Below are 15,897 nucleotides of genomic sequence, written 5' to 3'. Positions count from 1 at the left end.
CACCAACTACCTTTGATATTTCTCTGGTTTAGGTCAACATTGATTATATGCATCCTGTCTGCTAAAACCAAAATTTTTTACATCAAATTTAGCATTCCCATTGCTTTTGAAGCAAACATTGAAAGAACGTTTGCATCCACTGTAGCGTTTGTTAATGCTTCTTGCCCGAATGCATTTCCATAAGGGGAAATATTGAGAAAGAAAACTAAAACATGTTTAACTCTGCTTGACTCAATTATTTTACTTGAAATGTAAGGGTTTAGAAAATTTCTTTTTTGTTAGGACCAATGATTTCAATTTAAAACTTACAAAGCAGTTTGAGAAAGGCTTTTTTCTGTTGGAAATGTGAGTTTCTTTGAAATGGAATATTTCCTTCAGTAGAAAGATTCCATACCCATCTGGACCAAAAACATACTGACACATGATTGCCATAGTTCTTCTATTTGTGGGGCATGGTGTTCCAGTCATCTAAAGTGATATAACTGAAATACTCCCACATCAAGGTGACACGCCGTGATATAACTGAAATACTCCCACATCAAGCTAACACGCTGTGATGTAACTGAAATACTCCCACATCAAGCTGACACGCTGTGATATAACTGAAATACTCCCACATCAAGCTGACACGCTGTGATGTAACTGAAATACTCCAACATCAAGCTGACACACTATGATATAACTGAAATACTCCAACATCAAGCTGACACACCATGATATAACTGAAATACTCCCACATCAAGCTGATACACCATGATATAACTGAAATACTCAAACATCAAGCTGATACACCATGATGTAACTAAAATACTCCCACATCAAGCTGACACACCATGATATAACTGAAATACTCCCACATCAAGCTGACACGCCATGATATAACTGAAACACTCCCACATCAAGCTGATACACCATGATATAACTGAAATACTCCAACATTAAGCTGACCAGTGTGATATAACTGAAATACTCCCACATCAAGCTGACACACTGTGATATAACTGAAATACTCCAACATCAAGCTGACACGCTGTGATATAACTGAAATTCCCCCACAACAAGCTGACACACTGTGATATAACTGAAATACTCCCACATCAAGCTGACACACTGTGATATAACTGAAATACTCCCACATCAAGCTGACACACTGTGATATAACTGAAATACTCCCACATCAAGCTGACACGCCATGATATAACTGAAACACTCCCACATCAAGCTGACACACCATGATATAACTGAAATACTCCAACATCAAGCTGACACGCTGTGATATAACTGAAATTCCCCCACAACAAGCTGACACACTGTGATATAACTGAAATACTCCAACATCAAGCTGACACACTGTGATATAACTGAAATACTCCCACATCAAGCTGACACACTGTGATATAACTGAAATACTCCCACATCAAGGTGACACACTGTGATATAACTGAAATACTCCCACATCAAGGTGACACACCATGATGTAACTGAAATACTCCCACATCAAGCTGACACGCCGTGATATAACTGAAATACTCCAACATCAAGCTGACACACCATGATGTAACTGAAATACTCCCACATCAAGCTGACATGCCGTGATATAACTGAAATACTCCCACATCAAGCTGACACACCATGATATAACTGAAATACTCCCACATCAAGCTGACATACTGTGATATAACTGAAATACTCCCACATCAAGCTGACACACTGTGATATAACTGAAATACTCCAAAATCAAACTGACACTCTGTGATATAACTGAAATACTCCCACATCAAGCTGACACACTGTGATATAACTGAAATACTCCCACATCAAGCTGACACACCATGATGTAACTGAAATACTCCCACATCAAGCTGACACACCATGATATAACTGAAATACTCCCACATCAAGCTGACACGCTGAGATATAACTGAAATACTCCCACATCAAGCTGACACTCCGTGATATAACTGAAATACTCCCACATCAAGCTGACACGCCGTGATATAACTGAAACACTCCCACATCAAGCTGACACGCTGTGATATAACTGAAATTCCCCCACAACAAGCTGACACACTGTGATATAACTGAAATACTCCCACATCAAGCTGACACACTGTGATATAACTGAAATACTCCCACATCAAGCTGACACACTGTGATATAACTGAAATACTCCAACATCAAGCTGACACACTGTGATATAACTGAAATACTCCCACATCAAGGTGACACACCATGATGTAACTGAAATACTCCCACATCAAGCTGACACGCCGTGATATAACTGAAATACTCCAACATCAAGCTGACACACCATGATGTAACTGAAATACTCCCACATCAAGCTGACACGCCGTGATATAACTGAAATACTCCCACATCAAGGTGACACACCATGATATAACTGAAATACTCCCACATCAAGCTGACACACTGTGATATAACTGAAATACTCCCACATCAAGCTGACACACTGTGATATAACTGAAATACTCCCACATCAAACTGACACTCTGTGATATAACTGAAATACTCCCACATCAAGCTGACACACTGTGATATAACTGAAATACTCCCACATCAAGCTGACACACCATGATGTAACTGAAATACTCCCACATCAAGCTGACACACCATGATATAACTGAAATACTCCCACATCAAGCTGACACGCTGAGATATAACTGAAATACTCCCACATCAAGCTGACACTCCGTGATATAACTGAAATACTCCCACATCAAGCTGACACGCCGTGATATAACTGAAATACTCCCACATCAAGCTGACACACTGTGATATAACTGAAATACTCCCACCTCAAGCTAACTTAGCTCGATGACAGACATGACACATATGGCAGGTCTCATCATCCAGGCCGTCACACAACATGGACTTCTGTCTTCCCTGGGTCCAGTTGGTGGGACATGCTATCACAACTAAAGACATGACACAGGCTGTGGCTGTGCCACAACACAACGCAACATGGACTTCTGTCTTCCCTGGGTCCAGTTGGTGGGACATGCTACCACAACTAAAGACATGACACAGGCTGTGGCTGTGCCACAACACAACACAACATGGACTTCTGTCTTCCCTGGGTCCAGTTGGTGGGACATGCTACCACAACTAAAGACATGACACAGGCTGTGGCTGTGCCACAACACAACACAACACAACATGGACTTCTGTCTTCCCTGGGTCCAGTTGGTGGGACATGCTACCACAACTAAAGACATGACACAGGCTGTGGCTGTGCCACAACACAACATGGACTCCTGTCTATCCCGAGGAGAAGTCTTCAGAATGGAAGACACATAACACCATGGTAGCTGTAGCTGTAGCAACCCGAGCCCATGTTAGTGTTTTATGATAATTGTAATTATATTCCAGTCCTGATTATCCCACGGGTCTCTAGCAAAAGGGAAAGTACCGTATTCGACGTAATAAACGCCCCGCTCCAATAAGCGCCCATGGCGATATTTGCTAATATATTGGCTAGTGAACAATCCCAATTGGCACCCCTTCCAATTGATCAATGTACACAAGACTTATTTATTTGTGTATAGTACACACTCGTGTGTTATATGCACCCTTAATTACGGGCAATTAAATTCTGGAAATATATATCTGTCATGTTTAAAATGGGGGCACGACTGGCCCAGTCGTCTAAGGCGCCGCGATTTGCTGTGCAGAGTTGCGTCCCCTGGGCACGCTAGAAACCTATGATTGTGGGTTCGAATCCCGGTTCGCCCCGATTATGTTTCTAGGTTTGTCAGCACCATACCCGTGCTCGTGGGTTTCACCGAAGTGGTAAACGTCTTAGACCTGCATCACTTCGGGCTTTCCTCCCACATTAAGCTGACACGGCGTGATATAACCGTAATACTGTTAAAAGCGGCGTTAAACCCAACTCACTCACTCACTCACTCATGTATAATATGCACAGACTTTTCTTTTGTATCATTCAGGCTGTCAGCATAAACCATGAAATTTACATCTAATTTCCTATTTCTAATTTTAAGAAAGCCCTGAGCGCTTATTACGTCGAATATTGTCGGACAGAATTTGTCACCTGCATGTCATAAGACATATGAGGATCCCTTGGTCACAATGGCTTTGTGTGTGAATGATACTTGAATTGGTGGCACCAGAGAAGGCCAACTCTCAGTTATAGCTTAGGTCAATGAGGTTATTGTACCCTGTGGAGAACAGCTAGTGCCCACTCTTTAACCTGTTTAACTGATGGCACCCACGTGCACCCAAGGGAGTTAACTCTCAGTTCCAGCCTTGCTCAATTGGTGCTCACTCCATCACCCATTGGATTGGTGGCACCCAGGGAAGGTTAAACTCTAAGTTATAGCCTCGCTCAGTAACCTCGCTCTGGTGCTCACACTGTCGCCCATTGGATTGGTGGCGCCCAGGGAAGGTTAAACTCTAAGTTATAGCCTCGCTCAGTACAGTCATTGAACCCTGTTGACGACAACTGGTGCTCACACTGTCGCCCATTGGTTCGTGGAGTCTTGCTCCCACTCCGACTGCAAATTGTGTGATCCTAGCAATCAATACACCCAGTTCAGTTTCACAGCTCAGATGACCTTGCTGTCACTGCCACTCAGACCATGGCCAATTATGGCCATTTTGGTTGGTGGGTTGAGATCATTAAGATGTCGCAAGTGTTTAGATCAGACGGCAGTCTGGGTGTAGGAGGTTTTCTTTCAAATGGCAAACATGTCTCAATGATGCCAATCATATCAAAATCGAAGATGAGCGTCGTACCTGGACGTAAATTGCTGTGGATAGTGTTAATTCAGCTACGTTTGTCTGAAGCCAACTCTGAACTCTGGAACAGATAGAGAAACTATATTTGATGGTGAATAGCAAGAGAAATTTGTTTTCATCTGTGCAGATTGGAGAGCAGGCCCAGTGCTATTAACATGTTGGTTTGTGTCCCCAAAATACATTGCTGGTGCTAATTACCTGAATACTGTCTGTCACCCGTAGCCCAAGCGTTAGAACCATTGCTTCCAAACCCGTTGGGCGCTGTTGGGTAGCCTAGTGGTTAAAGCGTTCGCTCATCACGTCGAAGACACGGGTTCGATTCCCAACATGTGTGAAGCCCATTTCTGGTGTCCCCTGCCATGAAATTGCTGGAATATTGCTGAAAGCGGGATGAAACCAAACTCACTCACTCCAAACCCTTTAAAATATGTCGACAGTGTTGCTAAGATTCACCTGGAAGATATTTGGCTATTGTCAGTCTTGCTGAAAACCTTTGTCCAGAAGCCAAAACTTGGCTCTCGACACCATTTTATATAGTTTTAGTTTTGTCATATGGACTACTGTCAACTAAGCTTACATGACCAAACAGAATTTTACTCAGGCTTTGGACGAGTGACTAAAGTGGCACTGTGACATATTACATTTGGGATATTTGAAACGTGTGTACCAATTGCGTGGATTGATGCTCATGATATTATTCACTGGATTGTCTGGTCTAGACTGGATTATTTACAGACCGCTGTCATGTAGCTGGAATATTGCAGAGTGCGGTGTAAAACAACAAACCAACCAACAACTGTAACATGGAAATACATCTCCTTGATGCACGACGAACTGGCAACGTGGTGCTGCCAACGCTTCTTGTTCATTTCACCATTACCATAATAAGAAGGGAAAAACTGTAATGTCACTTCCTGAACAGTGCATTCAAGTGACAGCTGTCGTAAAGGTCTGCTTTTTGTGTGAACTGGCAGCATTTATGTGTCAACTTGATGTGACGAAGGAAAAACAATCAAAGAAAAAAATGTGCAATGCAGCTAAAAACAAACTAGAAATAGATCATTTTTTTAATCCCTGCTTAACCAATCCAAATTAAGTGCACAGGGATTCTGATTCGCTTGTGTTCTATGAAGACAGGAGCTGTTTGCAAATAAATTCCAATATATACTACTCAAAACAAGATAAAGATTGTTAATGTAACTATTAATTATGACTTTCATGTCTGTAACAGAGTAACTAGTCATATGAAAAAATAATCCTAACTTTTATTGAGTAGTTTACGTCACCACAACATACATCCAAGCTGCTGTTTCCAAGGTTTTTTTGCAGCAGGTATCCAGTAATATCCTGATTGTATGCATTATTTGTTGGCTAGAAAATACAATTTATTCATCGGTGGTGTCAGCAAGGCCAGTGCAATATGTTCTCATAAGTTAAGGAAGACCCGATTTTTTTCATATGATGAAAGTTAATCTGTCATGTCTGGTGCGGATTAACCATAGCCATATGGGAAAAATCAGGCGTTCCTTAACTTCTTTTAAGTAATATATTCATGATGATGGTTAGGGATATACGTGATCGAAATTTTCAAATCGATTCTCCTTTCATGCAGTGAATTTGTTAATATTCGAATTTTTGACATCTAAGTTTTCTACACCGAATATTGTCATTTTCAGCCTGCATCAATAATATGTTTTTTCCCCGATGAATCATCGTGGCGCTCATGTCACGTTGCGTTCTATTACTAGCCCGTGGCAGTGTTAGTTTGTGGGTTTCTAATGCTGCTTGATTGCAGACATATCTGCCAAACGAACAACAATGTGCAGTTTGTCTTATCCTGTTTCAAAGCCAGGAGTACTTTTTGCTGTTTAGTAATGGATTCTGTATCAGTTCATCTATTGAGTGTCAAAAGTGGTTTCAACACCAGAAGTTGTTTGTGAGACCAGTGGGAAATGTCTGTCTGTTGATGGAGTGGTCGACTTAGAGTAATCAACATGTCTCCCCTCATAACTGCCCCCATTTTTCACACTGTTAGAATATGACCATCCTCAACTATTGGTAAATACCCACTCACTCACTCACTCACTCACTCTGGTGTCCCTGAAAGCAGCATAAGACCTCACTCACTCACTCACTCACTCACTCACTCACTCACTCAACCACTCAACCACTCACTCACTCACTCAAATGGCATAACGTTTAAAGTAGCTATCCGATCAAGTTACATGAGCGAGAGAAATTAAGTGCTGAGGTAAGAGAGTTGGAGACAGTGACGTCACTTCTGAAACGAAGCTATGGTGAATGGGTCCAGGTGTTTACATTGATAGAGTGTAGATATATTTCACAGGAAAATGGAGGATGGACCAGCCTCCCTCCTTCTCCTTGCCGTCAGAGGAGGTCAGAGTCACTGTTGGTTTACCTGTATAGTGACAAGGTGTACACACCCTAGCTCACCCTGAAAGGTCTGGCTTAGAAGTTATCGTTCAGCAACACCTGCTTTAAGAGGCAACTTACAGGATCTGGTGGTCAGGCTCGCTGACTTGGTTGATCATCAAGTCCCAGTTGCTTTGAAAGCATACTTCAGACCGCCTCCGTGGTCTAGTGGTAGAGCGTCCCCCCGGAGAGCGGAAGGTCCGGGGTTCGATCCCCGAACGGCGTCATACCAAAAGACGTTAAAAGATGGTACTTGTTGTTACCCTGTCTGGCACTCGGCATTAAGGGGCTAAAACAAGGACTGGTTGGCTTGGAGTCAGTATACTGTGTCTGAGTGGGGTATTCATGTTAAACTGCTGCATGGTATCTCAGTGGTCTAGCACTATAAATCGGCATCAGTCCTGACTAGTACAAGCAGCCACACAAATACACACACGTACATGCACGTCGCTATATAAGTGCAATAATCTTGGACACGACGTTAAACCCCATTTCACCTCACCTACATACATACATGAATAAACAACACTGAACCAGTATCAAGTGATTATTATCACTTCAACTTAAATTTCTGCCTGAAAACTTTGGAAGAAATAGAGGGGTAACAGTGAAGTTTAAAATGAATGAAATAAAATCCACCTAGTTGCAGTTAGTCACCCAGTCATGTGACAGACACAATGTGATTGAACGAAATATTTGTTAAAGTTCATAAGACGTAAATCAAAAAGTATATTTAGAAAAAACTGCATTTTAATCACTTGTATGTACCAAAAGAGGGCTCTGGAGTTCTTGAGAATGGATTGCATTGGCAATACTTTTTATCCTGATCTGAATGTAAATATATTAGACTTGATGCCAGCGGGGAGTTTTCAGTACGGAAATTCTATCCAGCTTAATACTAGATGATGGAACTTTAAGTTCTGTATTAGCGGGCCATGGCTGTTTAATGTGAGACGTCTTCTCTGAACCAGAAGCAGGTATCCTTAGGGTAAGGAGGATGCCATCATCTTTAACTTTGATATTGAAATTGAAGGATGTATTGATTGTAACGGTTTTTATTGGGGAGTTACGTTAATGCCTTCCTTTACGTATTGGGCCAACTTAAGATGATTCTCGTGTCTTGGAGCGGACATGTTGACACCAGTCCCGACTCAACAAAAAAACATTGTGACTTTTGGAGACTCCACGCTGATGCTACCTCGGAATGCCAGATGAAGTCTTTGCAGTGTGTATTTGCAAGCTAGATTACTTGAGCCTCTTATGTTCGCTGGCCTCTCTCAATTTCTATTAGGTTATGCATGTTGCACACAAATGATAGTTACTGAGAAAAATCAATGGAGCTGGGATGCAAGAGTTTTGCCTCCTGTACGGACTGAGCGGACCGGACAAGACATGGAGCTGTGCGAGATGGCCATCATTGATTCTGTGGCCCTCTAAAACACTCCATTTGATGAAGAGTCGTGTGTGTCTCCTAATGCTTAAAAGGTTTTTGGGCAGGATCTACACCTCCAAATGGGAGAGGTCATTCGGGGCCTCAACAAGTTGCTGCCTACCCGAATGACCATCAATGCTGGCCTCTCGGGACTGAGTCAGCACTCTGTACCTTCAGGCTCAGTGCACCCAATATTATTTTGAACCCAGAACGAAGGTGGAAAAAAATGGAAATTTAATCCTGTCGTTGGAACATCCCCACCCAAGAGAAATGATTTGTTGTTAGGATTCTAGTGAGCACTTTATTTCACCCTACAAGCGACTGTATGACAGCATTGGTCCTTTGGTGTCATGTGATCAATATTCTGTCTTGTGTAATCGCCAGTATCTAAACTGCCAATTTCGTGAATATGGTAATTTTATAGCACTGGAATAGAATGATTTATCTATTTCAAATCGTATGGTCATGAACGTCAGAGGATTTGCATGTCAGTGAAGAACAAAATATTTCCTTGATACTTTAGTCCTTGTTCATTAAGGAGGTACTGGAGGCGCATTTAAGGGGTAGATTTGTTTTCTTTTTTGACATGAATGTGTTTAAGTTAAGAAGTTAACTCTGTTTTGGGATTAAGTTTCAAGTATGTTTCAGATCAGATGAATGGCCAGTGCCAATTAGTCGTTGCATCATTCAAAACACAAAATAATGAATTTCTTGTCAACATTGTGGGGAATATATCACTCATTTATCTTAGAAGACGCCAGTATTGATTTTACCTTGCACGTCATCCTTTTTGATAAAAAAGGGACAGTGAAAAAACATTCTCCGTGCCGAATCCTATTTCTAATTCAGCAGCAGGTTTAAATAATGAACCGTCCTTTTATTCCGTGCTCCTATTAGCCTCATTTGCTGACATCCACAGTCATACGAAATACAAGCAAAAAGTAACAATCATCTATGGATGATTGCGATGTGGTGATAACTCACATGGGGCAGACCTATCGTACAAAAAGTAACGTGATGAAACCGAAGAAGTGACAAATGTCGACAGGATGGAGGTCTGCTCATGGTGAGACAAATCCTGAGCGACAAGAAGAGCGGACTGTCGCTTTCACCGAAATGTGTGACACTTGCTGTCAAATATTTGAATCATGTGTTCCGTGCTAGCACTAACATTTTGGATGGCTAATAGCTCCAGTTCAAACGATTTGCCATATAGCTCTGGTTGATGAGATCGAAGCAGGTCTCAAATTGACAGTGACCCTCCCAATCCAATAAGACTGTCAACGTTCCTTGTCGACTTGTCAGACCGGCCTCTGACACATGCTTATTACAAGAAATCTTGTGCTCGTATCTTCAGTGGATGCTAGACGGCAGGCCTACAATTCACATAATCTTTATTGACAGTATTGTATTATGTCCTATATGGCCATTAGGGCACATTCATATCATCGACACACATGTCTTCTTGTGTGGGACTTTCTTGTTAGGGTAATTTCATGTGATTGTCAAACAATTTGTTGGTGATTTTCTGTATGCTGTGGCTAATGTTAACTTTTAGGTTCATTAGTTTCGTTATGGTCTGCATGAATCCCATTTAGATCAGTGTTGAGTACAGTTCAGATGATTTACAACCATCGTCATTATTTAAAGGGCCGTGGGGTGGCACAGTGGTTAGTGTGTTTGCTCTGATTGAATTAGGAAGGTTTGAATCCCAATAAGGGTAATGTATGGTTTAGTGTCATATAATCTGGCTATTCTCACATTGTCACCACAGTTAGCTGGCCAGACTGTCAAACTTTTTGCCGTCATCATTTTTGATGTGACATCACAATCATCATACCTGACTCAGTGATTAAACGATGAGGTTGAAATTACATTCAGTATTACTGCCAGAAGTCAATGCTTCCATACCAATCTTGCCCAAATGATGTAAAGTCTAATAATCCTCAAGGGAAAAAAAAAGAAACTTGTGTTTCCCATTTTCTGCCAACCCTTGCCTGGAGCCACCATTCTAAACCTTTCTTCTCACTTATTTTTGTTGCACCATATTTTTTTTCACATCCCCATATTGTCTATATTTTATGACACTAGTATTCAGGGATTGAAATTGGCACTTGCCCGCAAGCCTGGACCAGTTTTGTTCGTGTTAAATGTATCCTAAGGGCTTGTAGAATTTCAAACACTTGGGAGGTGTTACTGTATAGTGTCACTGTTTGGGCTAGTAGACATTCTTGGTTAATTTCCATTCCTGGTGTTTATTGACCGCCTCTGTGGTCTAGTGGTAGAGCGTCCGCCCAGAGAGCGGAAGGTTCGGGGTTCGATCCCCGGCCGCGTCATACCAAAAGACGTTAAAAGATGGTACTTGTTGTTACCCTATCTGGCGCTCGGCATTAAGGGGCTAAAACAAGGATTGGTCAGCTCGGAGTCAGTATACTGTGTCTGAGTGGGATATTCATGTTAAACTGCGGCATGGTATCTCAGTGAGCTAGCACTATAAATCGGCATCAGTCCGGACTAGTACAAGCAGCCACACACACACATACACGTGCATGCACGTCGCTATATAAGTGCAATAATCTTGGACGCGACGTTAAACCCAATTTCACCTCACCTCACCTGGTGTTTATTTGTTCTGCTTCACAAAAGATAAACCATTTATACAACAGAGAAAGAACAACCCAGCCTACCTACCCTATGTCTTGATGGGCTGGAATAGGAAACACACCTTTGTTTTTGGCTTTGGTGTCTGACCCTGGGTTGAACTGTTTTGGATATAAGAAGGGGAAAAAGCATGTGGCGTCCAGGAGAAATATTGTCTCTTCTTTATTTTGTAATTGTTTGTATTATTAAAACTGGAAAAAAACCATCCATGAGCTCTTCAGTTGTAACTGTTAGAATAGGTCTTCAGCAACCCTTGCTTGTCGTAAGAGGCAACTATGCTAAGAGGCGACTAACAGGAACAGGTGGTCAAGCTCGCTGACTTGGTTAATGCATGTCATTGTATCCCAATTGCATAGATTGATGCTCATGATAACAGTCACTGGATTGTCTGGTCCAGACTCAGTTATTTATAGACCACTGTCTTGAAGATGAATATTGCTGAGTGGCGTTAAACAACAAACAAAACACTTGTAACTGAAAAATCTGGTGAATAGATAATTGTTTTGTTGTGGCCTGAGGGTTGAGTGTACATATCGGGTTGATCATTGTATCCTCAAATTGTTGGAAACACAAACACCACTGCCTGAAGCATGTGCTGGCAAGTCCCCAGTCAGTAAATATTTCATTTATGTAATGCATCATAAAAGTGTAAGCATGTTCGAGTGTTTTCAGGGTCCCTGGAAGTGGTCTGTGTGATAGTAGTTAATTACAGAGACTGACTGTGTTCATTCTAACGCACTCGCTCTGCTGTACAGCGCAAGTAGTTATCGGGACAAGATCTGTATTTAAGTGGGCATGGTTAACTTGTCCTTAAGCAATTAGCAATCTACATATTGCTTTCAGATGCCATTACTGTACGAGAATCCACTCCGCTTAAAATGACTGTGGTCTGTGCCAATTAGCAGTGATGCTACTATTTTCACAGTCCGATTTGTTCCAATAACCGATGGCTCTAGCTGTGGGCCTTAGTTCTCCGACAACTCGGGGCAATAGTCCGCTCGGTGTTGCAAACATTCCACTTCCTGTGCAGCATTGTGGGTCACCAACTCATGACTAGAGTCAATGGAGCTGTAGCGTGCATTACCAGACAAATTGCCACCACTAATGCAAGAGATTGGCACTGGTTCTAGTGGAGACGTTTTCTGGCTCTTGTTAACCCTGCTTTTCAGGCAAAAAGTAATGCAACTGATTTATTTATAAAGTCCAGTTTGTATGACGCCAAGGGTTTCTTATTTGAAGGTTTAGTTAGGGTTAGACTATTATTTGTTTTATGGCTTTTTCTTTCTGAGAAAAGTTAAAGGATGTATGCAACAGAATATTAACTTTTCTCACACTTATAAAAGATAACAATGTAGACAAACTATCGACGGTGAGTATTTTCCATTGCAAGAAGGTTTTGACTCTGACAAATGGGTTGTAGCTTTTGTCTAGACACTGTTCAACTTTTTGACAGAGATAATCTTGGTATTTCCCCTGATTTCATCTGATCATTGCATGTACAGACTATTAACAACTCTGATTACTTATGCTTAAGGGCAGTGAGCTGTGATTACTTATACCTAAGGGCAGTGAGATATGGTTACTTATGCCTAAGGGCAGTGAGATATGATTACTTGTACCAAAGGGCAGTGAGATATGGTTACTTATGCCTAAGGGCAGTGAGATATGACTACTTATACCTAAGGGCACTGCAATATGGTTACTTATGCCTAAGGGCAGTGAGATATGACTACTTATACCTAAGGGCACTGCAATATGGTTACTTATGCCTAAGGGCAGTGAGATATGGTTACTTATGCCTAAGGGCAGTGAGGTATGATTACTTATACCTAAGGGCAGTGAGATATGGTTACTTATGCCTAAGGGCAGTGAGATATGATTACTTATGCCTTAGGGCAGTGAGATATGGTTACTTATGCCTAAGGGCAGTGAGATATGACTACTTATACCTAAGGGCACTGCAATATGGTTACTTATGCCTAAGGGCAGTGAGATATGATAACTTATACCTAAGGGCAGTTAGACGTGATCACTTATGCCTAAGGGCAGTGAGATATGATTACGTATGCCCAAGGGCAGTGAGATATGATTACGTATGCCCAAGGGCAGTGAGATATGGTTACGTATGCCTGAGGGCAGTGAGATATGGTTACTTATGCCTAAGAGCGGTGAGATGTGGTTACTTATGCCTAAGGGCAGTGAGCTTTGATTACTTGTGCCTATTGGCAGTGAGATATGATCACTTATACCTGAGGGCATTGAGATATGATTACTTATGCCTTAGGGCAGTGAGATATGATCACTTATACCTAAGGGCAGTGAGATATGATTACTTATGCCTAAGGGTGGTGAGATATGATAACTATATTTAAGGGCAGTGAGATATGATTACTTATGCCTAAGGGCAGTGAGATATGATTACTTATGCCTAAGGGCAGTGAGATATGATTACTTATGCCTAAGGGCAGTGAGATATGATTACTTATGCCTAAGGGCAGTGAGATAGCCCAGTGGTTAAAGCATTTGGTCACCAGGGTTCGATTCCCCACATGGGTACAATACTTCCAGTCAGTTCTTGGCACCCCCTAGAAGTGGCGTTACCTGGCCTCTCTATGAGCACATCTTTCACAGGTGTTGTTGTGCAAGGTGATACACTGACCGGGGGTTGTTTTCTCATGACTGCTACACCCCTGTTTCACACCTGAACGTTGACTTTGTTGGAATGTTATGGTCGACCTTTCAGACTTTCGGAACCTGCTTCTTTGTTTCCCTGCATTACTGACGTGCCAAGGGATGTATAATAATGCAGTGATGGTGTTCACTACACATTGTTGCAATGAATATGTGCGTTTTATTTCTTGTATCGTGTACAGAACTCTTTCAGGACTTTGTGTTATTAGTTAGTTAGCTTCTTTGTTTATCTGTAAGCCTGTGAGCTGTTTCAGTTGACTTTTTGGGAACACGATGGAATTTATGAAAACATGCCACTTGTTCCAACTCACTCACTCACTCACTCACTCACTCACTCACCTATTTTTGCTGGAGGTTGGTATGTCTTACAAGATTCCTCTTCTGTTTCAGATTTCCACGTGTCTTATGATGTTAGTGTCAATCCGTCCGTCAACCACCAGCTTGTGATAGAGTATGAACCTCTCACCAGACATCGCTACCGACGCCAGGCTGCCGGCAACGTATCTACTGTGCCGCCGACCCCTGTAATCAGTAATGCCAGCACGCCAGACGCCACAGTCGCATCAACAAACGTAAATATTTTCTCTCACCCACCCTACATGGTATATCCTGTATATCTTCTCTTGATTCTGTAGGTAACAGTGGGGTAGCCTACTGCTTCAAGTCTTCATTCATTTGTGTCGTAAATGATATCAGTGAGGAGAGTAACTGCCTACCTATCAAGGGGAAAGAAGTTTAGTCAAGTATTTGAAAGTTTGGTCATCTGGGCTGTACATGCAGTCTGTGACTTTATGAACTTGCCAACGTCTTGTAAAGTACAGATTGGTCTATGTGATAAGTTGATATCACTACAATGAACTAAAAATTATGTTGAGAAACAAGTTCGCACTTGTAGAATCAAACAGTTTTGGCACAGACAATACATGGTGTAATTACATGAAGATGTTGACTTCAAAACCTTGTGTTCTGATCTGGGGCACAGGTGGCACAGGTGGAACAGGTGGCACAGGTGGCACAGGTGGCCCAGGTGGCCCAGTCGTCTAAGGCGCCGCAATTCGCTGTGCAGTTGTGCATCCCTTTGGCACGCCAGAAACCTGTCATTGTGGGTTCAAATCCCGTATCACCCCGATTATGTTTGAAGGTTTGTCAGCACTATACCCATGCTTGTGTGTTTCACCAAAGTGGTAAACATCTGAGGCCTGGATCGCTTTCCTCCCACATTAAGCGGACACAACATGATATAAGTGGAATACTGTTAAAAGCAGCATTGAACCCAACTCACTCACTCACTCACTCACTCACTCACTCACTCACTCACTCACTCACTCACTCACTCACTCACTCACTCACTCACTCACTCACTCAATTATCAATCAATCAATCACTCACTCACTCTTACATTTAAACCAAATACATGAGGTGGGAGATTTATGCAAGCGTCAACGTGTAAAGGTATTGTTGTGAAAATTGATAAAAATCAAGTATCTTCAACTGGAGGGGGCTAACTCCAACAGCTATCCATGTGTCATTTAGGGGATGATGCTCCTTCCTTTGCCACTGTGCAGGGGTGGGCAGTGGAGTTCTGGGGGGAAGAGAGCCACGAAGATGATTCAGGACCTTCGACTGGAAGGGCTAACTCCAACAGCTATCCATGTGTCATCTAGGGGATGATGCTACTTCCTTTGCCACTGTGCTGGGGTGGGCAATGGAGTCCGGGGGGAAGAGAGCCATGAAGATGATTCAGGACCTTCGACTGGAAGGGCTAACTCCAACAGCTATCCATGTGTCATCTAGGGGATGATGCTACTTCCTTTGCCACTGTGCTGGGGTGGGCAGTGGAGTCCGGGGGGAAGAGAGCCAAGAAGATGTTCAGGACCAGGAAGACCTTCAGCTAAGTGAGT

General features: G+C 42.2%; 1 protein-coding gene across 4 annotated transcripts in view; it reads left to right on the top strand.

Moving 5' to 3' along the window:
• LOC124117124 (plexin domain-containing protein 2-like) overlaps positions 1-15,897 on the top strand; it is a 138,947-nt gene that overhangs the window by 91,509 nt on the left and 31,541 nt on the right. For all 4 annotated transcript variants that reach the window (XM_046478861.2, XM_046478859.2, XM_046478860.2 and 1 more), the window contains exon 2: positions 14,387-14,568. In XM_046478861.2, coding sequence (XP_046334817.2) covers positions 14,387-14,568 — 182 coding nt within the window. The remainder of the gene's footprint in view (positions 1-14,386; positions 14,569-15,897) is intronic.

Source organism: Haliotis rufescens, unplaced genomic scaffold (genome assembly GCF_023055435.1).
Source record: "Haliotis rufescens isolate VD_foot unplaced genomic scaffold, xgHalRufe1.0.p SCAF_10, whole genome shotgun sequence".
Lineage (NCBI taxonomy): Eukaryota > Metazoa > Mollusca > Gastropoda > Lepetellida > Haliotidae > Haliotis > Haliotis rufescens.
This window is presented reverse-complemented; position numbering and strand designations above follow the sequence as displayed.